At 38.1% G+C, this 26,682-nt stretch overlaps 1 protein-coding gene across 2 annotated transcripts; it reads right to left on the reverse strand.

The window, feature by feature from the left end:
• LOC139959799 (uncharacterized) lies at positions 1–19,814 on the reverse strand. Of its 2 annotated transcripts, none has more exons than XM_071957653.1 (2): positions 19,797–19,814; positions 1–6,183 (listed from the first exon to the last, which is right to left on the reverse strand). In XM_071957653.1, the coding sequence occupies exons 1-2, from the start codon at positions 19,797–19,799 to the stop codon at positions 4,708–4,710; spliced, it is 1,479 nt and encodes a 492-aa protein (XP_071813754.1). In that variant the 5' UTR covers positions 19,800–19,814; the 3' UTR covers positions 1–4,707. The 2 variants fall into 2 exon arrangements, with proteins under 2 accessions (XP_071813754.1, XP_071813753.1); XM_071957652.1 differs by lacking the exon at positions 19,797–19,814 and adding an exon at positions 9,966–10,711.
• Positions 19,815–26,682: the final 6,868 nt, after the last annotated feature.

Below are 26,682 nucleotides of genomic sequence, written 5' to 3' on the forward strand. Positions count from 1 at the left end.
TTGATTGTAATGTATTTATAGAGTTCGGAAACAAGTTTCTCTCAAGTTAAAAGTGAAATCTTACTTAATGGCTCACCTCCAAATACCAGATAAGCCTTGTCATAGAGGCAATACTCCACCAAGTGTATATAATAGGTTTTTTGAACCTTTATAAAAGTTAAGAACAACATAGGGTATATTCCTACCCCAGCTATTAACTGTAACTATACAAGTGCTTGGGCAAAAAACATTTACAAGCAAAGATTATATACTGTCACAACAAAATGGCTCTAGCTGTTATGGACAGCGGTGTAACTATGTATACCTCTGGAGAGAGGGATTTACCCCACTCCCCCCCATCCCCCACCCCACAACACCAGTGGACAGAATATTACCCCCAAAACCACCCTAGTGATCAGACAGTACAGTGCATAAGAGTTACCTAAAGACACATTTCTTTACTTGTTTTATCAAGCGCCTTGAGCAGCTACTTCTTGTTTCTGATTTGGCGCTATATAAATCCACTGCACTAATATTATTATTAATATATAACATGTATGTCCAGTATAATGGGGGTAAACTGTTACCACATTTTCTAGCTGTTATGGACAATCAAGAAGTGTGGATATTTTTTATATCTTTGACATTGAGACTCTGTTCACCTTAATAGAGAATAAAAACCAAAATAAAGCTAAACTGTTAACAAACTGCTTATCCACTAAAGAGCCTGTGTAAGATAATGTGTAAAAGTAATTTGGCCTGAGGTTTTGATCCTAGCAGGATCTAATCACCAGCCTCTGAAGAAGATCCTGCTAGGATCGAACCATCAGGCCAACTTACTTTCACACACTTTAATACAGGTTAGATGTGAAGTATATGTACAAGGTTTTCATATGAATCATTTACAAGGAAAAGATGGTACATTGTAACCTTATATTATTTTTTGTTTATCATAGAAAATCGAGACTTGTAAATTACTCATTTCTTTGAGACTGAGACTCCATTTTATGCTGACTGGTTACTAGAAAAGTAATAATATATGCTTTGCTCGTCACAGCTCACAATGATTTTTTTTTAAAGTCGATTATACAGAAAGAGAGAGAGAAGAGAAAATGAAAGTATAGTAAACTGAAATTAGAGACTGAAGTTTTTACTTTTCCTAGTATTCATTTGTTACACTAAAATGGAGACCGGTCATGCATGCAGGGAAAATGATTTTCTATGGGTAGTCTTTTATATACTTATACACAATTATGATGCTCTTATAGTCTTACATATGAGTTGCAATATGCTTCTTTCGCATAAATTAGCGCTCTTAGGAACAAGATCACAGTGAAGGCAATTCAAATGGCTATTTGCAATATCAGGAAATTAGAAACCGACATTCAATTGAGTGGCCAATTTTAAGCATACATGTTTAACATACATGGCACACACCTTAAGATAACTGCTTTATTACATTTGGATGTACTAGTAAACTTATAACAGTTTATAGTTAAAAGCTAGGTGCAGATTTCGGGGGTGCATGGTTGTGCCCCATCTCCCTTTCAACCCACACCCTCTGCCACAGGTGGAAAAAAAGTTTAAGTAGTTACTAGCACAACCTTGCGAGACATATACATAAATTTGATGGCCTAAATATGCCTCGAGAAGCACCATTTCACTTCAAAAATTTGAATATTTTTCTGGAGAGGCAATCCCCCAGACCTTAAATCAGAGTCTGGGGATGGCCCACACCCCTCCTTTTATAATCCAGCAATTCAGGCTATTCAAACAAACTATTTACATAAGTCAAACAATGACATTAAAACCAAACCAACAATATATACCACCACATGGAAACAAGTGAAATTCAATGACGAAATGTTTACAAATTAATCATTTAATAAGATATTTATATACATTATTTACATTTGTTTATACTTTGACTTTTGTGTAGGTTGCATAGATGTTAATTAATTGTTTGTTTAGTTTTATCGATGTTTTTTTTATTATTTTTTTTATTTTATCCTGTAATTTCAAAGTATAAGTGTAACCCACTCACGGTAAGAATCAAAATTGTACATTCTAATAAAAGCATCCCTTTTTAAAAATGTCGTAAAATTTTAACACCAATATTTACAACCTTCTGTGAATACCCATATACCCTCCCTTTCATATACCTCAAGACAAGCATTTTCAAGCTAGCTTCTAGAAGCTATGAATTTCAATGAATTTCAACAAAACTCACTTACAGCAAACAGCTGCATTGGATCATGTCAACATCATTAGGGAAATGCCTATCACTTCCATGTCAGTCAAATCAAATAACCAAATCTTACATTTTGTCAAAATGAAAAAGTGCAAAAATATTACAAGAAAAATGTTATATATTACATTACATAAGAAATTACTCCATAACACACTCTTAAACTACAAAGTGGACACATGCAAACACACTTTACATTTTAAGTTTGCAACATTCTAACTTTCATAGAGTAATTCTTGAAGGAGAAACATAACCAACCATCTAGTCTAAGTAATCGAGGGATGACTTCCACAACTGGTTTTACAAAAACAGATACTAAAAAATCTTTAATATTCAATTTGAGTGAATGTCAGGATTTCATGCACGACTTTAGACTTTGAGAAAATTGTAAATATGACATCATTGTGTCACAGGTTTTGAATTTTTGAATGGTTTTAACTTTTCTTAATTTTTCTAATTAAAATGTTTAGTTTCTTTTATTAATCATGTGATATTGATGATACTACTTTATCACCTGACAGCATCACTGCTTTCATTGTCATGACAATAATGTTGAGAAACAAAGAAAAAAAAGAGATAAGTCAAATGGTACCACATCCTGATAATGATCCATATTCCCCAGACAAATTTGATATATTTTATATAAAATTATGGTACTTTTAAAGCAAAGTTAAAATGAACTGACGAAACACTCACTCACAACTATTTCACTACCTTTTGTTTTCATTTAGACTTTCAACAACACTTCGAAGGTGGCTGTGTTTTGTTATCTTCACTACTGCATGTTATCTCTGCTGGTATAAATGTACCTTACTACTTTAAATATGATACTGTTTGTATGCTCCACTTGAAATAAAAGGTTAGAGAAGCTAGCCTGCAATCAGAAAGAATTTTGAAAGTGAAAGCTCAGGCTGATGAAATCTATTTTCATGCCTTAATTAAGTTGGCATATTCAACAAAGATCTGATTTGCATGAGAAGACTGTTTATATATTCAATCACAAAAGTCATCGAATTAGTTTCATAAACCCCATGACCTCTACTGTAATCAAAGACTGTTTGACAGGGAAAATTCCCACGCATTCCCCAGTAAGCGTGTTGCAGACTTTTGAAGTTAGATATTGCAATCCGATAAAAATTATTTTGAAATAAAACTTGCTGCAAACAAGTGGTTTTAGTATGTTTTCGTGGGTCAAAACAGTCTGATCGTACAACGCCATAATACTGCCATCTCTAGTTGACATCAGAACTGACCAAACGTAACCTTCACAACGACTGTCTATCATTCATTAAAATCTCATAAAATACACAGTGAGACTAACACCAGAGAACGAATGCAAGTACTTTAAAGAAAAAACAAGTTGATACCTTTCTTACATTCTGAATCAAATCCATAGTTAAATGAGTTTCTTTCTTTCTTCCTATTTGATAGCTGGACTCCATTTGTTAGTACTTTGCAATGCCAAATACCAAACATCATTTATCATCATCAGCTGCATGACAGATAGCTATATTTTCCCCCTATCATGTTTTAATCCCATTTCTTATCAAACATTTCTTAAGACCCGCTGCATCACATAGAACTTTAAAAAGTGACGATTTTTCTTCCCTATGTGCAAGTTTGGGAGGTCCATCACGGACCTGTGGACTGTCTATTTTACGAAAATCGAGTCACGCCCCTCAAAGGTACCGAGGTGCTGGATTAAAAATTTCAATAAGGCCGGGCATGATGCTAGGGTGTACCTCTCTCAACAGTGATAAAATGAATAGTCTGATACAAGTCTACTTTTGCCCAGAAAAAAATGCTTCATTTCAAAACATGTCCCTCTGAACCACAATAATATGACTTTAACCTCATCAACGGTTACACTTTGATTGTAATGCTACAATCGGTCTTGTTTACATGTCAGCAAAATGTTACATTAATACCTCCATAGGACATATTACATCCAATCACAGGATGATGCAGCACCCCATTGGCAACCTTTGACCCTTCAAGAGCACAGTTAGCTACATTCTAAAATGGTTTACTGATATGGTAAAATGCTCCTTTCACAGATCTGATATACTCTGCACTAGCAGGCTATTATAAATAGGTTTCCTCCCTCCCCCACCTTAACAGGTCTTTACTGAAACACCAAGATCCAACACTTTCTCTTTTAACCTTTTATACACAGACATTAGTAACCTTTCCATGAGGCATACCCCTCTGAACTGCAAGATGCAACAACATGGGTTTACTTACAACCACAAGAAGGCAAAATGCCTTCCTTACTGAAATATCCTAGCTCCTATTGTGGGCTTATATGTATACTCTAAAGAACAACATGCTACATGGCCAGGGAGGGGTGAGGAGGGGAAGGGAACAGCAAGATTCTACAGTGCTTCTTTTCAAAAGATGTGTTCAATGAACTGTAAGATGGTACAGTGCCCCCTTTTAAGAGATCAGTTCTGCTACCGTGGACGACTCTATTATCGAATCTACTTAGAATAGCAAGATGATACGGTACTGTCTCTCTTGACATACGGATTCTCTGGCTGCATCATGTACTCGGACAACGGCCGGCTCAGCGACGGGAGTTTCCGGCGCGGCAGGGTTTGGTCTTGATGCTTGGAAGAGGAGGAGAGCCTGTGCCTGATCAAAGACCGGCGTTTGCGCCGATCCACTCGGTTTCGGATAGGAACCATGGATTTCAGCTGGTCGATCTGTTCCTTACCTTCTTCGATGATGTCGATGGCGGGGCAAGACGTGGACAGCTTATAGCGTTGGAACCAATTCTGGTAATCGCTGGCCCTTCTCTTCCCCAGCACGGACGAGGTCCTGTTGTTCAACGTGTGGTGCTTGCTGTCTCCCCCCTTCGACAGGTACGGGAACGTGAAGGCCTGGGTCTTCGGTAGGACCGTCTCCTTCGGAGACATGTCGTAAGCCGGGTCCGTAAAGAAGTAGAGCGCATTCTGAGCGGAGACGTTGGAAGCGTGGAGAGGGAGGCTGCTGCGTTTGTTGAAATGTGCCTCACTGACGTCGGAGGAGACACTGAACATGGAATGTCGGAAGCGCGCCGGCATGCTGCTCTGGGACAGACGAAGATGAGCGTTTGCGTAGTGGAGGTCATCCTCGTGCGTCATCCTTGTACCGGGAATCGGTGGCAAGGAACGGGTCGGCCTCCGTGAGAGATCACGGTGCGGAGTATCACCCCCCTCGGACAGACTCGGGCTAAAAGTGGCATAAATGTGTCTCAGTTTCCAGATGCGACATTGCTTTTTCGAGCAAAAGAACAGCGCCAGGAGCAGCAGACAAGCGGAGAATGCCACATAGATCGTCAGGCACATCAAGATGTTTGAATAATCTTTCACCTCAAAGCGGATTGCCTCCGATGCATGACCCCATGGCGTCTTGACGGTACAGACGATCACGGAGCTTTCGGATTTTTCGATGACCCACTTGATGTCTTCGGTAGATTCCAACTCGGGGTCGGCATCCCGCCCTGGTGAGTTACAATAGAGATTATAGGAATATGGAACGGGTAACACGTTAATACGGATTGTTTTATCGTCGATCTGCTGCCCTCTCAGCGGGAGAAGGAAATTGCACGACACTCCACCGTCGGTAGTTGCATTACAGTTCAAACGTTGATCGGTCCTTTCCGTTCTTGTCTCGCGGAAGAGTGTCGAGTCGTTGCCACTCAGACATGTGACGCAGGCTTCGTTCGTCTCACTAAACGACCGGCTGAAACAGCTAACGGAGGATGTGTTCTGCTGTACGTTAACAAACACTTCCAGGGATTTTTCCTCGCCCCAAGCACAGTGATAATAACCGCTACCACTACTACTCGAGACTGAAAAACGTGCGGCGGTGTAATCGCAAGCTTCCTCCTCCCTTACGCTCCTATTATGTGTGGTGTAATTAATCTCTCCAGCGTCCTCTTTCTCCGGTCTATACTTTAATAAGACAACATCCTGCAGAGGAACAATAAAAAAGAAGAGAGGGATTTAACTTCAGAAAAAGAAATCATAAATTCATATTCAGGCGGTGCATGATGCAAACAGGCTGAGCTTGGAACTCAAACATTGATTTTTTTGTCAGAAATGAAAAGAATGACCTGTACTGCATCATCCAAGTGTATTCATGATAGATGACGTGTATTTCAGCTTTACTCTAACACTCAAACCAGTCTATACAGTGGCGGAGCTAGGGGTATTGGTCAGGGGGGGCGAGAATGGTCTGTAGGGGTGCTTTCAACCTTATCTAAGCGGAGCGCCACCACACTGGTTGGCGCGGAGCGTACAGACATTTTTTGAGTAAAGATACTCCCTAGATCACCGGAAATGACCCTTTCTGGGCCTTGCTAATTTGCAGATAAGCGGGGAAAAAATAGGTGTCATCGCCATTTTGTTAGAAAATTACACCAACAAAATGTGACAAATGTCAATAGGTATTTGAGAGCGCAATAAAAAAGTCAATAATCGTGAATAAGTAAAAAGTGGTAAAAAGCTGAAAAGGGCGCCAGCAGTCCATTTCAGTCCATCAGGGGGGCATCCCCTCTGACTGTATGGATGCTCCGCCACTGAGTCTATAGCTACACTGGTTGGAAAGATACACATTTTGCAAACTGTTTGGTTTTTGGGGGGGGGGGCACAATCCACCCAGAAAAGGGTTGGAGAGTTAATACATTACAATTGAAAAACCAACTGCATCCCTCCGTTCCGTATTTGTAAGTTTAATGCTGTGTGTAGTGTAATTGCAAAGGTATAAGTGTAAATTGTGAGATCTAACATTATAACTGTTTTTTTCCATCTGATTTGTAGATAATATGCAATGTTTATAGAGCATATCCAAATGAGATCCAACGTTATAATTGTGATCTACATTTGTTGACGTACCGTTGTACAGTACCATTTTAGTAAACATGCGATGTAATAGAAAAAAACAGTTTGGGATTCAGCAAAACGGTACGAATGAAGAAACAAAATGTCCTGCTATAGTTTTTGCCATCATAAATGATATTTAGCCATAACTATAAGCGAGCCTAGAAATATCACAATTTTTAACCACTGGATATTTAAGAAAATGCGAGAGCTTAAAGTATCAACTGACTTGGAAAATCATGTTCCCACTGGCAATTTCTTGTATTACAAAAACAGGTAAGTAATACTGCCCAATACTATTCTTTGCTGAACAATAATAAGCAGTAATAATACAGAGCTTATGTTATAGGTACAGAAATCATGCCAATTATTTGACTGATAATTATTATTAATTAACAGACTTAACATATGTCTATGTTTATACTTTATGTCTACCTGCAGAAAAATGCCAGTGCCCTTTTTCTTCTACTGGCAAAACTGAGAAATCTACTGGCATTTAGCCAGCAAATACAGTAGCCTGAATTTTGAGGCCTGGTATTGCAGCAACATACAGTAATAAAGCTGGATACTCAGGTAAAATTATTATGACCATAAAATATGTTTCTTCCGTAATTCAGTTAATGATTCAACGAACATGACCATATTTTATGCATAGTTCATCAACAATGGACTAAATCAGTCTTCAAGAATTTCTCTTTTTAAATTGTGTCTAGGAATGAAAGAAAGTCAAACAGTTTTTGATATAATTGTGAGGATCAATAACAATTATAAAAAAATGCACTGTCACTAGGGCAATGTTAATATAGCTAATTGAAAGGTTATTATCCATGTTGGTCTAAAATCTAGCATAAAGAGGAAAGAAACTTGATAATAAAACTCTTCAGTAAACAAAAATAGCTGTCAAAACTGACACCATGTGCATTTATATTTTTCTAAGGTCTTTAATCTGAGAATAATTATTCTTTACTGATGAAAAAAAAAATCAAGAGGCAATATTGATGTTCGGGGAAAAGTTCTAGTTTTTTATCATAAGCAGATCACGTTACCCACATGTGACAGAACATTACCTCATATTAACAACCTTTAAGTATAAGGCTGATATATCGACACCCTTAATAAATATTCATTGCTGAAATAACATGAATAACGATAGTGTCAATCAAGGCATCCTATTGGTGTATCTGTACATAGAGACATGTCGTAGATTGTGATTGGTTAATTCTAACAGACAGAATTGTCATTGTTTGAATATTCATGACAACTGCTCCTCGTGTACTTGCACTGTATTTACTTTCAGAAGACAAAAAGAAATTTCAAAGATGCCATATATGACTCCAACAGTGTAAGATGTAAGGACCAAACAAGCACAAATGGATTAATTAAACACAGATCTATTAAGAGCAGCTAAAACTGACATTGCTTTTAACAGACCTCTGGTATTCAAACTACTTTGCTTGGTGACCCCAATTATCACATTCAATTTTTTTTCGGATTTCAGGGTGTTAAGTCACAAAATGGAGTTATACTGTGCAGCATTTAAAGTAATTTGAGTCCATGTATTTTTTTCCTGCAAACATTGGAAATTATTTTCTTTTGAATTTTTGGTGGACCTCCAAAACTGTTTTGGCCAACCCAAAAAAGGGTCTACGACCCCGACTTTGAACAATGGGGCTGTAGACAACAGACTAATGCTATTCATTATTCTCCACAGCCATGATTACATATTATAAACCATTAGATATATTCTGACAATTTATTCTAATCAAAAGCCTTAACTTATGATTATATTAATTTTACCAGAACTTAGTCTATTAAATCTCTATCATTGCTATTGGTATTTACAAAAAGTTGATATATATAATCATGGGGGGGGTTCTTTTGGAAGATGTTTTGTTGTCATGATCAAGGGGGAGAGGGGGAGGCTGTATTATAAGCTGTTATTCAACTAACGGTAGATGGGATTCTTGAAACATGTTGCACTCTAGGTTCTGTGTTTCTGATTTGACACCATACTATAATTCATTAGTGTTATTTTAACTGTTTAGATGAGACGGTATTGTGCTGAAGATGAGTTCCCCTACAAAGAAGTTGAAGAGGCGAAGAGTCCATGGAAATGGTTCTCCCTAATCCACTCAAGATTGGGCTGGGTGGAAAATGTACAAATGTACCATGAGGAGGGGTCTGATCTAAGGGAACGGAATATACTGCAATGGTTGGGCTAGTTTCCTGTTTAATTGTTACATCACAAACAAAATTCAAAGTTAATGTTTAATCCTTCTTGGGTGGCAACAGTATAGGCTGAATCTCTTGATCAATATGGGCTTACTTGACTTTATACTAACTTACAGATTCCTACAGCTAATAGCGGTTTGCTGATGACAATATTATCGACATGGAAATTTCAATGAGTGAATTAACATGGCGATGATGGCACAAGCAAACAGCAATTTGGGCCATAGGTGGGGTCACTTTATTTAACGAGTAGCCATGACTATACTTTTGTAAAAAAGACAGTGAGTGCATGGACTGGCTGGATTTTAGCTCTTGGTCAAGCTGTTAATAAAATATAGGGGAATGGTATTGGGTTAACTTAAATCCTCAAAAATGCTTTCCCCACAATATCCAATCTGATGAGTGATACACTTGCCTACAGGTAATGAATATGAAATTCTTTTTATAGGTAATATGGGGAAAGAAAACAGCTACAAGAATTAAGGCATATCCTGCTTGAAACAACACACTTGAAAAGATCGCTAATGCTTTGACACCGAAGCCCTGTGCCAAAAGTTTGCCTTGATATTTTAATAAATAGAACAAATATAATCTTGACAAGAAAAAAACAACAAGAAAAAAAGGCAGAAAATCTTGTTCACCTGTGTGGAATTACGATCACTGAAGAGGCAATAAAATGTCTGATTTTTGCCGTCCCGAACGTTTTCAGACGGAACCATCAGATGAACTTCTGCTTGTGAAACACGGATGATAAAAACTGCCAAACAGGCGATGATACCCAAAACGTACGATGCCATGATGTAGCGGTTTGATATAGCTTCAGATATAGAATTGCTTTGAGGACTAAACATATCACTTGTCCATACGGAGCATCACTTTATACTTTCTCCAACTGCACGAGACACTTGTCAAAATTATTGCCACTCAGATAACATGGTTTGTTACACAATCCATCTTTTAGAATTATATCGTAAACTTTGTTTTAAGTTATTAACTTGCTACACAAATGTTCCAAAAACTTGTAAAATGGAGTCTCGTCCAAGAGAAGTCAAATTATACAAAGACCGGCCAGAGTGATAGATATACTTTTCCAGGATGATCTCAGACATGTGGTCACCGTAGTAACTGTCCTGCAGTGAATATTAGTTATTTTCACGTCCAGATCAAGATAGGTTTTACAACGGTAAAATTACCAGCAGATTCAACAAAGATCTTTGTCTGAAAAAAACCCTCTTTTGACATATGGACATCACCAAAAAGCTAAGGTCTGGTATTTTTTTTCTGTGATATGAGTCGGTGGACATCTGACTGCTTCTACATCAAACATTTGCAAATGTGCCTCTGACCTCTACATAAAATCGAGCTACTGCTCTATGTCTATGCTTTCGTAATAAAAATATCTCACATACATTAATGCGAAACCAAACCTCGAAAATAGATGAATGCATCTTAACAAAAGTGCTCTCTGCATTATTTCTTTATCTGACCGATACGAAAGTGAAAAAAACAGTACTCGGAGTGCCTGTAATGTGGTTATTTTAAAAATAGCTTTCAATTTTAATCATCTCTCGATGGGTATATAAAAGCGGCTAACGATCAATTTCTTTGATTGACAACCCAAACAAAGATATAAAAACAGTTCTGCTAAAGACCTATGAATACTCACGCCATATAATTGCCACCATTGAGGGTGGCCATTTTTACTTTCGTTAGGGTTTTTCTAGGCATCTGTTTGTCTTATTCCCTTTTGTGAAATTGTGAGAACTGCAGCGTTCGCAAGTTAAGGTGAACTGATTATCATTCTGCACGTCAACACTGTAGGATTAATGACCTCGAAGCTGCTACAAGAATATAAACAATATCTGCCCACGTTTCAGGGTCTTTCAAAGAGATCGAGAGAGACAGCATGGTTTCGTTTACTTCGTCGTATTACTTAGATGAAAAGTCCCGCAACGATCCAGATTTGGATATGTACTGGTGGCCAGCTTACCTTCTTCATCATAATAATAATCTCCTTTATAATAATAATCAACAGATATTTTTACGAGGCTTAAGCGACCGCAGATGTGGGAAAATCTGCAAGGGCTTATGGATTACACACTTACATGTCGGGTAGCTTCCAGTTCAACATTTTAACTCAAATTTGGAATCTTTTCAATTAGAAAGTCATATCAGATGGGAAAACCGGCAGATTGCTCTTGGATGAAAAACCCACCTAACTATGACCCCGGCCGGGTATCGAACCCGGAAGCTCCCGATTGCTAAGCCTGATAGCTTCAAATGCCACTGCCTTTATCCACTCGGCCACAGCACCTGTTTCTGTCTCCTCATAACCTCATCACCCCAATATGGCCTTCAAAACGGAAAAAAGGGTGGAAACCACTCTTCACCCCAAAACTCCCCGAATCATAAAACAGATACTCATCGGGCTGTGCGAAACTGATGATCCAACAATTCCAACTCCTCAGTGAACGCTGAAAGAGGTCTCGATTACAAACAGTTCTGTAAGATTGAAACAGATATTATCTGAGTCGGCAAAATTCAGTTCTAAGCACTTTGAGTGGCAAAGTGAGGAGGAAGGTCATTGACCGGTTCGGGTCTGGTCAAAGTGGGTGCATAATGCTTAAAAGATTACAATTTCACTCTAGGCATAGCATTACCAAAACCATGTCCGTTTTCTCCACTTGATCCTCCAATTTTAATAGTGTGTTACCAAAACCACGTGCAGTTCTCTCCACTTGATCCTCCGAGTTTAACAGCGTGTTACCAAAACCACGTACAGTTCTCTCCACTTGATCCTCCGAGTTTAATAGCGTGTAACCAAACCATATACAGTTCTCTCCACTTGACCTCCGATTTTATTAGCGTGTTACCAAACCATATACAGTTTTCTCCACTTGATCTCCGATTTTATTAGCGTGTTACCAAAACCACATACAGTTCTCTCCACTTGATCCTCCGAGTTTGATAGCGTGTAACCAAACCATATACAGTTCTCTCCACTTGACCTCCGATTTTATTAGCGTGTTACCAAACCATATACAGTTTTCTCCACTTGATCTCCGAGTTTATTAGCGTGTTACCAAAACCATGTATAGTTCTTTTCACTTGGATCTTCTGATTTTATAGCGTGTTACCATAACCACAAACGTTTCTCTCCACTTGATCCTCCAAGTTTAATAGCGTGTTACCAAAACCACATACAGTTCTCTCCACTTGATCCTCCGAGTTTAATAGCGTGTTACCAAACCATATACAGTTTTCTCCACTTGATCTCCGAGTTTATTAGCGTGTTACCAAAACCATGTATAGTTCTTTTCACTTGGATCTTCTGATTTTATAGCGTGTTACCATAACCACATACGTTTCTCTCCACCTGATCCTCCGAGTTTAATAGCGTGTTACCAAAACCATGTACAGTTCTCTCCACTTGATCCTCCGAGTTTAATAGCGTGTGACCAAACCATATACAGTCCTCTCCACTTGACCTCCGATTTTATTAGCGTGTTACCAAACCATATACAGTTCTCTCCACTTGACCTCCGAATTTATTAGCGTGTTACCAAACCATATACAGTTTTCTCCACTTGATCTCCGAGTTTATTAGCGTGTTACCAAAACCATGTATAGTTCTTTTCACTTGGATCTTCTGATTTTATAGCGTGTTACCATAACCACATACGTTTCTCTCCACTTGATCCTCCGAGTTTAATAGCGTGTTACCAAAACCACATACAGTTCTCTCCACTTGATCCTCCGAGTTTAATAGCGTGTGACCAAACCATATACAGTTCTCTCCACTTGATCTCCGAGTTTATTAGCGTGTTACCAAAACCATGTATAGTTCTTTTCACTTGGATCTTCTGATTTTATAGCGTGTTACCATAACCACATACGTTTCTCTCCACTTGATCCTCCGAGTTTAATAGCGTGTTACCAAAACCACATACAGTTCTCTCCACTTGACCTCCGATTTTATTAGCGTGTGACCAAACCATATACAGTTCTCTCCACTTGACCTCCGATTTTATTAGCGTGTTACCAAACCATATACAGTTCTCTCCACTTGACCTCCGATTTTATTAGCGTGTTACCAAACCATATACAGTTTTCTCCACTTGATCTCCGAGTTTATTAGCGTGTTACCAAAACCATGTATAGTTCTTTTCACTTGGATCTTCTGATTTTATAGCGTGTTACCATAACCACAAACGTTTCTCTCCACTTGATCCTCCAAGTTTAATAGCGTGTTACCAAAACCACATACAGTTCTCTCCACTTGATCCTCCGAGTTTAATAGCGTGTTACCAAACCATATACAGTTTTCTCCACTTGATCTCCGAGTTTATTAGCGTGTTACCAAAACCATGTATAGTTCTTTTCACTTGGATCTTCTGATTTTATAGCGTGTTACCATAACCACATACGTTTCTCTCCACTTGATCCTCCGAGTTTAATAGCGTGTTACCAAAACCATGTACAGTTCTCTCCACTTGATCCTCCGAGTTTAATAGCGTGTGACCAAACCATATACAGTTCTCTCCACTTGACCTCCGATTTTATTAGCGTGTTACCAAACCATATACAGTTCTCTCCACTTGACCTCCGAATTTATTAGCGTGTTACCAAACCATATACAGTTTTCTCCACTTGATCTCCGAGTTTATTAGCGTGTTACCAAAACCATGTATAGTTCTTTTCACTTGGATCTTCTGATTTTATAGCGTGTTACCATAACCACATACGTTTCTCTCCACTTGATCCTCCGAGTTTAATAGCGTGTTACCAAAACCACATACAGTTCTCTCCACTTGATCCTCCGATTTTATTAGCGTGTAACCAAACCATATACAGTTCTCTCCACTTGACCTCCGATTTTATTAGCGTGTTACCAAACCATATACAGTTTTCTCCACTTGATCTCCGATTTTATTAGCGTGTTACCAAAACCATGTATAGTTCTTTTCACTTGGATCTTCCGATTTTATAGCGTGTTACCATAACCACATACGTTTCTCTCCACTTGATCCTCTGAGTTTAATAGCGTGTTACCAAAACCACATACAGTTCTCTCCACTTGATCCTCCGATTTTATTAGCGTGTTACCAAAACCACATACAGTTCTCTCCACTTGATCCTCCGAATTTATTAGCGTGTAACCAAACCATATACAGTTCTCTCCACTTGACCTCCGAGTTTAATAGCGTGTAACCAAACCATGTACAGTTCTCTCCACTTGATCTCCGATTTTATTAGCGTGTTACCAAAACCATGTACAGTTCTTCTCCACTTGATCCTCCGAGTTTAATAGCGTGTTACCAAAACCACATACAGTTCTCTCCACTTGATCCTCCGATTTTATTAGCGTGTGACCAAACCATATACAGTTCTCTCCACTTGATCCTCCGATTTTATTAGCGTGTAACCAAACCATATACAGTTCTCTCCACTTGACCTCCGATTTTATTAGCGTGTAACCAAACCATATACAGTTCTCTCCACTTGATCTCCGATTTTATTAGCGTGTTACCAAAACCATGTATAGTTCTTTCCACTTGGATCTTCCGATTTTATTAGCGTGATACCATAAACACGTATAGTTCTTTTCACTTGGATCTTCTGATTTTATAGCGTGTTACCATAACCACATACGTTTCTCTCCACTTGATCCTCCGAGTTTAATAGCGTGTTACCAAAACCACATACAGTTCTCTCCACTTGACCTCCGATTTTATTAGCGTGTAACCAAACCATATACAGTTCTCTCCACTTGACCTCCGATTTTATTAGCGTGTTACCAAACCATATACAGTTTTCTCCACTTGATCTCCGATTTTATTAGCGTGTTACCAAAACCATGTATAGTTCTTTTCACTTGGATCTTCCGATTTTATAGCGTGTTACCATAACCACATACGTTTCTCTCCACTTGATCCTCCGAGTCATAGCGTGTTACCAAAACCACATACAGTTCTCTCCACTTGATCCTCCGATTTTATTAGCGTGTTACCAAAACCACATACAGTTCTCTCCACTTGATCCTCCGATTTTATTAGCGTGTAACCAAACCATATAGTTCTCTCCACTTGACCTCCGAGTTTAATAGCGTGTAACCAAACCATGTACAGTTCTCTCCACTTGATCTCCGATTTTATTAGCGTGTTACCAAAACCATGTACAGTTCTCTCCACTTGATCCTCCGAGTTTAATAGCGTGTTACCAAAACCACATACAGTTCTCTCCACTTGATCCTCCGATTTTATTAGCGTGTGACCAAACCATATACAGTTCTCTCCACTTGATCCTCCGATTTTATTAGCGTGTAACCAAACCATATACAGTTCTCTCCACTTGACCTCCGATTTTAATAGCGTGTAACCAAACCATATACAGTGCTCTCCACTTGATCTCCGATTTTATTAGCGTGTTACCAAAACCATGTATAGTTCTTTCCACTTGGATCTTCCGATTTTATTAGCGTGTTACCATAAACACGTATAGTTCTTTTCACTTGATCCTATGATTCTAATAATGTGTTACCATAACCACATACCTACGGTTCTCTCCACATTTTCACATGGGATCCTCCTTGCAAGGGCGGCGGAAGCACTTTTAATCTGGGGGGGCACCGACATCAAAGGGCACTTTGCAGAAATTTGATTGGACTGATGCAGCCTTATATTTAGTACGGTACCCTTTATAACTCTTATTGTATTATCTTATTTGCGTATACACATCACTCCATCAACGCCGCCCCCCCCCCCCCCCCTCAAGGAAAATATGCATACTGGCACTGCAATATCCAATGTGCAAAGTGGGAAACAAGGAACAAGTTTTCTTTTGAGACAAAATGAGATGAAATCATGTTAGTTGCTAATGTAGGAATCTTCCGAATTAGAGTTTATTTCTTGTTAATATCTTAACACATTTTTTCCATTCGAAAAAGCTTTGAGTTTGACCCACAGAAATTCATTAAAAGTCAGGGGCGTAGCCAGGAATTGCAAAGTTGTATGCACGACTATCTGAGCGGAGCGCCACCATCGGTTGGCGCGGAGTGTACAAGAAAATTTTTGGTTTTACAAACCCCTCAGATGGCCGGAAACGGCCCTTCCCGAGTGTTCATTCTGGTTCCCTGGCCACTTGCTAACTTGAGACACCTCAATTTTTATGTAGAAAAAGGGCACATTTTTAACCTGAGGAAAAGTGGGGGGGCACGTGCCCCCTGTGCCCCCCCGGTTCCGCCGCCCTTGCCTCCTTGGACAGAGTTACAGAGAACACACCTAGTCACGTCAATGTTTCCATGTAATAGTTGCATGTTGCATTGAATCAGATACAAGCAGGGCATGGTACAATGAAGGCAATCAAATCAAAGTTACTTTTTCTTCCTATTCCAATAAAAATCAGAAACATTCACAAAGCAGTGTACTACATTTTTTTTAAAGAAATTCCAAACTTATATAGAGAAAACCTTTCATGATTGAGTGTTGAACACTCTATTGTGTGCCCAGTAGTATCGCTGATGACCTTCAAACCTCATTTTTACCTTGCATATTAAACTCATATAAAAAAAATGTGCATTTTTTTTCTCTTCATTCAATTCTCTTCTCTTTCTTTTAATCCATTTTCTCCTTCTCTTTCTGATAGTACGTTATGAAACTGATAGTACGTTTCTAACATAGCTACCCTTTATTGTGTTCAGTGATGTATTAGTAAGATTTTCTATTTATCATTGTGCCTTTCCTGAAACTAATGGGAACCTCAACGTAGCGATGGGGATGTGTCCCCGTGAAACTGGGTGACCGACCAAAGACACCGCTACCCAGTAAAAGTTGTTACTACCCAGTTTGGGAGTTCTTAAAGTTCACTAAACAGAGTTCACCACTTTCAGCTACATTTTAATATAAACTAATGAAAGGAAGAAATAAAAAGATGTGCATTCTTCCACAATGTCAAAATTAAGATGATTTTCCCTTCCTTCTTGATATTAGAGTGTTTAAGTGTGTAAAGTTGATCCCACCATGAAAAGCAGTGGTGTCGCCAAGGGGTGGGTGGCATGGGGGGGGCACGAGCCCTTTCCAAAAGAAATCGTGCCCCCCATATGCGATTTGAAGTGTTAAAAAAAATTCTCAAACAAACACTTTGTCTGCCTCAATTAAAAACATAAATATCTGACAGACTAAGCTGGAAAATTTTTGAACATAAAGTTACATCAAGCTGCATATATATAGGTCCAGAATGCAGCTAAGGACCCTTAATTAATCAAAAATTTCTCAATTTCCCTTTAGACCCCTCCCCCAGGACGGATTTCACAAATAAACATTGTGCCTCAATAATTAAGTGCTGTGCCCCCCAGTGGCGGAGCTAGGGGTATTGGTCAGGAGGGGCGATAATGGTCTGCAGGGGTGTTTTCGACACTATCAAAGCAGGTTGGCGCGGAGTGTACAGAAATTTATTGAGTACACATACTCCCTAGATCACCGGAATTGACCCTTTCCGGGCCTTGCTAATTGCAGATAAACGAAGAATAAATAGGTGTCATCGCCATTTTGTCAGAAAATTACACCAACAAAATGTGACAAATGTCAATAGGTAGATGAGAGTGCAATAAAAAAGTCAATAATCGCGAAGAAGTAAAAAGTGGTAAAAAGCTGAAAAGGGCACCAGCAGTCCATTTGAGTCCGTCAGGGGGGTCATCCGCCCCCCCTGACTGTATGGACGCTCCGCCACTGGTGCCCCCCAAGATTGAAATGTCTGGCGAGGCCACTGCTGAGAAATTTGATCAACTGGGTGTACCCTGACATATGTACACTGTGCTGTGCAGCCTATGCTACATCTGCATGCTACATGTGTGCACGCTTTCACTGCCACAAAACATGACCTTTTGTAACCTAGGCAGCTCAGGAATTCAAAAGTAGAACCCTCCCATATCAAATTAAGTGGAATGGTCCCACCCAAAGAGTTGCACAGAAGGTTCCATGCTTGAAATTGGCAAGCAACCATTGTACAAATTTCAAAAGTAAAAAAATTCCAATTTTTACCTGATAATTAAAATCTGAGCACATGTATAATTCATTCTCGACAACAATCTTGTAACTTCGAATTGTCACGAGTCATCTTGCTCCTCTCCTGTAACTCCACACCATTAACATTGTAGGTATACTTTTGGTTACTACTACCAATATGTATCACTTTGCATTTATCAATATTAAAAAGCATTTGCCATCCCTGAGACTAGGAAAAAACCTTATCCATATCCGTTTGAAACTTCTCAGAATCGTTTTGGAAGAGACCTCAGAATACAATTTGGTGTCAGCAAACTTCTTAGCTGTACACAAAATATCTCCGTCAATGTCATTTATATAGGCAACAAACAACAAGGGACCCAAAACAGACCCTTCTGGAACCCCACTAGTAACGTCCTGCCAAGAAGAAGCACAGCCTTTAATTACCACCCTCTGTTTCCTATCACCAAGCCAATTTTCGATCCAAGACAGTAAATTCCCATTGACACCCATACCCTTCAGCCTAAGTAAAAGATGCTGGTGGGAACTTTATCAAAGGCTTTCTGGAAATCCAGAACCACAACATCTACAGACTTCTGTCTATTTAGTGAGCTTGTTACATCTTCCATAAACTCAAGCATATTAGTGAGACAAGACCTTTTTTTGACAAAAGCCATGTTGAGACACTCTGATCAAAGACTGCCTGCTGAAGTGACTGACCATAGACTTTTTAACAATAGACTCCATGACCTTACAAACAACACTAGTGAGACTAACAGGCCTATAATAACAGGGTTTAGACTTATCACCCTTCTTGAAAATTGGGGTAATATTAGCACATCTCCAGTCCTTAGGAACATAACCTTCATTCCTAAATTTAATATAAACCAATGAGAGTGGAATGCAGAAAGTGTGCAAAAGTCTTCAACAAATACGGATGGATTGCATCACGTCCTGAAGCTTTAGAAACTTTGAGACGAAGCAGCTCCTTTAAGACAACCTCATTCGAAAATAAGACTGTATTCAGTTTAGGACTATCACTTCCCCCCTGAAATACTACGTTCATATCTTCCCTTGTAAAACCGACACAAAATAGTTGTTCAATAGATCTGCAAGATCCTGACTATCAGTAACTATATTATCAGAGTGTGGTGCCCTAAGAGAAAAAATGGCATCTTTAACTTTCTGCTTTGACCTGACATAAGAAAAGAAGGACTTTGGGTTATCCTAAATATTGAGGGCAATGATATTTTCGAAATTCAATTTTGCATCAGAGAATAAGCATTCACTAGTGTGGTGCCACACTAGTGGGTGTTTGTTGTTAAAACGCCTAACTATAGTATAAGGATAGGCCTAACATTGGGGTAGTTCACGATAGTAATTAGGCTAGATATCACTAATCACTCAACTGCAAACTAAGTGATAGGTAATCGAAATTAAACTTTTCCCATATTGACCAACTATACATACCATTCAGCAAGTCTACTGTCTGTCATTTTCTGCTGCTGTGACATTTTCATACACGATATGTTACTGATTTTGTTAGGTAAAGCTTCGCTCAACTTGAATTCCGAGCATCTCCCGCTCCGGCTCTATATTTTGAGTAATTTATAACGTTGTGGCTATTCGCACGAACGTAATCGTGCGAATAACATTGACTATTAGCACACATGTAACTTGACCAATCAGCGCTCGTGGTTGATGTAACCAATGAACTGTCCTGATATGTGCTGGCCGGGAGGGATGAACAGGACATCGATGGACAATAACACAGCAGTGCATGACAATGGAACAGGAATTTGATAACTATGTGGATTTCCAGGGTTATGTTCAAAGGATATCTGCGGATACTTTTTCTATTTTTGTAATAAAGAATTCCAAAACCGTTGAAGCAGCAAACAAGCGACTAGATGAATTAAATTCATCATATTCCTTATGCATTTTAAGAAAGTTTGCAACAAATCTCTTCTGAAATATTCCAAAAAAAATCTGTAATTATTTCTCTGAATTTTCCCAGAATTGATCACATCTCTGATTTCTCTCATATTTTACAGATTTGGCTATTGATTTTGAAAAAGATAACCACTATTTTGAGAATCAGCAAATTTTCATCGACCAAAATCTTGAGGTGGGGGGGCGAGGGGGGGGGCAAATCGACCGTGCACACCCAACACTGTGGTTGGGGCCATGGTTTACCTTCCCCGCCTACTCAGTGCTTTTCTAATCACTACATGCTAACATGCCTACTTATACCCACATACACGTTCGTGCGAATAACAATCCTTATTGGCACGCCTTCGTGTGTAAAGTCACTGTCTATAAGCACGAGCATGTTCGTGCGAATATCGATGCTTATTGGTACGTCAACGTAACAATAACGGTTGTTATTGGCACGTGCACGTGCCAATAGACACGACCAATTTATAAATGTACAGGTCTCGCACCACAATTAATTGTTCCATTGACTTACACACTAAACTCGATCGTCACTTTCAAGACCTTTTTTTCACTGTATTTATTTACAATAACGTAACAGAAAATACATAAGAATCAGCAAAAAGACTAACATAAAGAAGCTTACATAAAGAAATCATATTAGTTGTTAAGGTAACTTAAAATAAAATTCGTGCACATCTGGGATTTTGTTATTCAACCTACAAGTATAAATATATTTTTTAGCCATGCAAAATTAAAAAAGTTCACAGGATTACCCATATCATCAAAATCACCAAAACAAATAATAGTCAAATTAAAAGTGTAATTAATTTTAATACAATGTGAATTCACTGCTTCCCAGAATCGCTCAACATGACTACAATTATGAAACAAATGTATTAGTGTTTCATCGACATTCTTGCAAAATGAACAAAGAGGAGAATTGACAATTTTCATTTTATAAAGCAAGCTATTTATGCCTAAAATACGATGTAGAAAACGCAATTGCAAATGTGATACTTTGGGGTCATTCACAGCCGTATAAGAAAGCCTAAAAATCTTATTCCAATCTATTCATTGCTTGCCAATTCATAATAGACGACGAGGGCGTGCAGAGACCGGTAATTAGCTTATTATAAATAGTTTTGGTTATTTTATGTGTGCGCATGCACATATAAAAGTTATTTTCACTCATAAGGAGCAAATAAGAATCATGGTACCCTCTCCAATGACTAGGAATGGCGTGAATAATCCCAAAGTATGAAGTAATTTCTAATATTTATTTTCGCTTGAAACGTGTTATATGGAATTACCGAGCCATCAGTTTAATGAAATCTTTCACATGAATTGTTCTGTGATTTAAAAGATTATGATGGAAAATCACTTTATTGTTAACCAATATATGACTGTTGTTTAAAATGATTTCATTACCGTAATTACTATCTGGATGATAAAAAACTAAATTCAGCCCAAGCCTCTCACACTTCTCTGCAAAAAAATACTAGAAATACATGAAACTGCCTCCTTATTGAAATTACATTTAAAAAGAAAAGCACAACCGAACTTAAATATTTGCCAATTTCCTCTCTGAGGGGCTAAATACTGCTTTACCCAGCTACAGTTGAGACTTTTAATGAAAGATTCAATAGCTGTTATATCAAAGCCACCATTAACTTTCTTATTAATAAGGGTGCTACGTTTAATCTTATTAGGATTATTGTTCCGAATAAAATTATACAAAATTATATTAACCTCTTTAATGAAACTAAGAGGAGGATTTGGTAGAACACGTAAAAGAAAAACAAGTTGCGAAATGGCCAAACTCTTAATGACAGTTATTTTACCAGTTGGTGTTAAGTCACGTTTTGACCACATCCCAAGTAACTGTTTGAGCCTGGATAATTTGGGAAGATAATTCAACGAAAAGAAATCTTCATTCTTTGTAGTAAATGTGACGCCAAGATATTTCACGGGACCAAGATTAACATTATAACCATAATCATGAAAATAACGGGAAACCCTTGAAACCACCCACTGCCCAATGGAAAGCATGCACCCAATGGCAAAAAGAATGATTTGCTGAAGTTGACTTTAAACCCGAAGCGGCAGAAAAATTATGAAGAATGTTGACAACCTCTACAAGAGATGCGCGTGAACCATCTAAATATAAAACAGTATCATCTGCATATTGTGAAATTCGAATTTCAGAGTTATTAATAGATATATGCCCTTGATACGACAGCTGGTTTTAACCATGAATGTGAGAAATTCTGAACATTAAATAAAGAGGTAAGGACTGAGTGGGCAACACTGCCTTACACCTCGAGAAATACTAAAACACTGAGAGATATGACCATTGTTAATAACACAAGATGTAACGTTCCCATAATAAGTTCTTACCCACCTAATAAAATTTGGACCAAAATTGAAGAATTTTAAACTTTGATAAAGAAACTCCCAGTCCAAACAATCAAAAGCCTTTTCAAAATCTAGAATAAGAAGAGTACCTAAAATATTGTTGGAATTACAATGATCAATGAAGTCTAAACTAGTCTAATGTTTTCAGCAATGAAGACCTGCAGGCTGCCAAAGCATAGATAGAAGTTTTCAACTGGTATATATCCCTTACCCACCACCTGATAGCTGAGATCTGGGCCTATCATGGCACTTGCAAACTTCCATATCATGACCGTTTAGATTTTGAGCTAGAAGAGGAGCAGGCTTAGCATACTGAACCCCACCCGTCCATCTGCTCGCGCGGAGTAATATCAACATTAAACCAAAGAATTTCTAAAATGGTTTATATCACCTTCGATCCTCCTTTTTTTCACAACATCTGTACTTTAAATTATGTTCTTTCATATAAAGGCAGAACAAGCGATGACGCTGACTGATAACATGCTTAAACAAGCTTTACCATAGGTACATTACCTCTCAGTTTCTCTTTGAGCGAATGAACACTACTCTAATTGTGGTGTGGTACCTAAAGTTTTAGTTTTCGACGAATCAAATTGCGTGATATGATCAATGTTGCCACTGTATATATAGAATTGGTCTGTTTCTAAAAATATGAGTGTAATTTTGACTTTCGGTTGATAATTAAAACCAAAATTATGCTGAAATTCTAAATAAAAATAATTCTCTTCATGAGTGTATTTCTTTTAATATGTATGCTAGACTAAGAATCATTGAATAATTCGAATAAATCTTATACATTTTTTCTTATTTAAAATATTTAGAGTGATCACGTTGGTATAATACATGACGTCACACAATGTCGCAAAACACTGAAAGGAAGTGATACGCAAATCTACACGGGCTGTAAAACGTTCCAAATCCCATTTGTTGGTTTGAACTTCGCACAGATACCAGTATTCATGTTCAAATGTGGCCGCAAGGATCGGGATTCATGATATTTTATCAGTCAAGGAACTTTCATTTCCGAGTAACGGACAAAGTGTCAATCTTTTGGTATCGGAGAATTCCTTTTCTTACCGTTTTAGTTTTAGTAATATACTATAGCCTAATGTTACAAGTGCCTATGCTGTCAACGATAACAAATTCGGACATCCACCTCGTTTTACAAGAAACTATTGACATTTCTGTGGCTTGCATGTTAAAGAGCATGAATGAAAGTATGTAGTGAAAAAATTGGGTCAATCGAGGCAATTTTCGATCCCTTTAGGCCTCAAAGGAGCAGCGTACGAAAATTGTTATCTACTAAGTGAAGAGGTTTGTTTACAAGTGACGAAATCTTCCGGCTCTGATAGCAAAATATCTGTGCGGTCATGGTACAGAAAATTGATAGTGCCATGAAAGGCCAACTTGTCAACTATCCGGTTATGGATAGCGTTTAGCTAGTGAGAACTTCTATCTAGACTTAGAGACCACATTACTTTTGTGATTTAGTGTGTAAGTCAATGGGGCTTTTAATGGGCGTATGTTACCTTATAATACTGTCAGGTATAGCCTTATGTTACAAGTGCCTGTGGTTGACAGCACGTCAAGCGCCTGCAAAGTTACGCAATACTAAATTACCACCCCTGTTTACAAGCTTCTGTGCTATTTTTTGTATGACGTCGTTTTTTATGTGAGGCGACCAGTCATAGATAGTGGTCATCGGGGGACAACGACAGGAAATATAATTTACTCCATAAGAAAATTATTTATTCATATATTTTATGCTGGTGAGGCCTCTTGAACTTCTACACGAATTAAATATAAAAACTAACAAGAAGCTCAAAAAGTCAAACGAAACTATTTCAAAAACTTGTAGGCCTGTTCACAGACAAACAAAACCAAGGTTTAAAAGTGCAACAAACGAAAGCTATACCAAACTGAGACCGCAATGTAAAATTCTGTAACCAAACATCCTCGCCAGGAAAATTTGAAATAAACCGCGGTCCATATTATAGCAAAGTATTTATTTGTTGTTTGTTGAAGAAACGTCTTTATAAACAGAAACGTTATCTCGTCTCATGAACAGTTTCTTTATTGGGCTGAATGTGTCACAACTTGGGAGTCCAAAAGCACTGTATAGGCCTATACCATTAATATTTATGTGTAGCTTTCGACTTCAAGTGCAGTACATTACCACTGGTAGAGCCTTAATATGGCAAACGTATTCAAAAAGACAAAACAGTCAAGTAACACGTGTATGACTATTGCTGATTACAATTAACATGTGTCTCAGGAAATAGGTAATCCGCTGTACACGAATGTACTTTTTCGTGGGGAGAAATTCGGATAAATTTGGTGTAGGTTCACCTCAGTATTATGTTCAAGTTGTTGGCATTTGCCATGACACTAACATGATTGTGAAACTAAGATTTGTTCTTTAAAGGTGGCCCTTCGTTGTAAAGTTTACATGTTTAATCCTTTGCTCGTAAAATAATGATATGGTGAAATGATTTTCTGCGTATTTGTTTTTCTCTTTTGCATGTATGTTCCTTTGGTTCAGTGATTACAATTGTTTACAATCATCATTTCATTATTCAAATATGTTGCTCTTTTCTTCTTTATGTATTTTTCTCTTTAAAAACATTTTCATTCTCAATCGGGGAAAACTGAGGCCGCGTGGATCCAGGGACGTAGAGGTCATCACCCCCACCTTCAACCTCGTACACACAAAAGTCAGTAGTTAGAATTTCAGATCCCCCAGACAGGCCAGCCCCCTACATGGGATCCAGTCGCTTTTTAGAGGGCGGTCTTCCCAAACTTGACATAATTTATGGCTCTGCGGGAACCAGCGATAATCTATCTCTATATGAGCTCATCTGTGTTCCCTCAATTGAGGGGTCTTGAATCAGTCAAGCATTTAAATAAAAAGAAACACAGTCCATGGCTGAGACCCTCTCCTACCAGAAAAAAAGGTTGTGTGGGACGGTGATTGGACACCCAAATTTTCGGGAAAATCTTACGGGAAACCAAGGTTTGAATTGAACATTCAGGATACTTTTGAAGGTAAAGGTACACTTGTTGGAATCTTTGACAATAATCGTTTGCATCTGATTTTAGAAAAAGGATCTGACTCTGTGAGACAAAAGACAAACCAAAGAAGAAATTTAAAATATTGCATTTTATATAATATGCTTTAAAAAATGAATGCATAAAATAGACCTTGAATGGCTATAGTTGTTATCAAGACCTCAGTATGTCATTTTTTGTTTACCAGTAACTAAGGAACTGGATTCACAAAATTAAACATTAGATATGGAGTTCTCACAGAAAAACTTGGAAATAAAATCAAAATTCTGTTTCAAAACTTGACGTGTGGTACAGTTATATATTGAAAATATTAACAGATTGGGAACAAACAAAACTATTCTAGCTAGTATGTTATGAATGAGACCATCATCTATAACAAGTTGGATTACAAGGTTTACTGTTAGAAAATGAAAACTGTGATCACATATAATCATCTGGTCTCACCCTGATAGGACAACTTTGTTATAAACTGTACATTCATGCTTCAAAGCACTCTTACCGACAGTATGAATATCATGTCTCTATCAGAATAACATGAGAGGGGAGTAAAGAGTGACATTTAGCATTCACAGAAAAGTGGCCCAATTGGCTGCTGACTTCCTTCTGAAACTGACAATTCAAACCTAACCCTTAAATGTAAAAAGAATTTTGTATTTCAAAATAATTGAAGGTATCGTTTTATACTGCTACTTATTACTTCCAATTAAATGAAACACAACAACAAACTAAGCAACCATTAAAAGTAAAGGTTGACTATAGTCTGGAACTTTACTTCAATATTTTTTTACACTTTCAGTTTGCAAGGAAATACCTTTAAAAATTCATACCAGTCTTGTCAATTAGCTGTTGGAATACCTAGTTAGAAAAAATATATAACTAGTTCAGCTCCTTTGATTCCCCCCCCCCCTTGCCCGTACCACCTCCCCACCACCTT

Source organism: Apostichopus japonicus, chromosome 19 (genome assembly GCF_037975245.1).
Source record: "Apostichopus japonicus isolate 1M-3 chromosome 19, ASM3797524v1, whole genome shotgun sequence".
NCBI lineage: Eukaryota > Metazoa > Echinodermata > Holothuroidea > Aspidochirotida > Stichopodidae > Apostichopus > Apostichopus japonicus.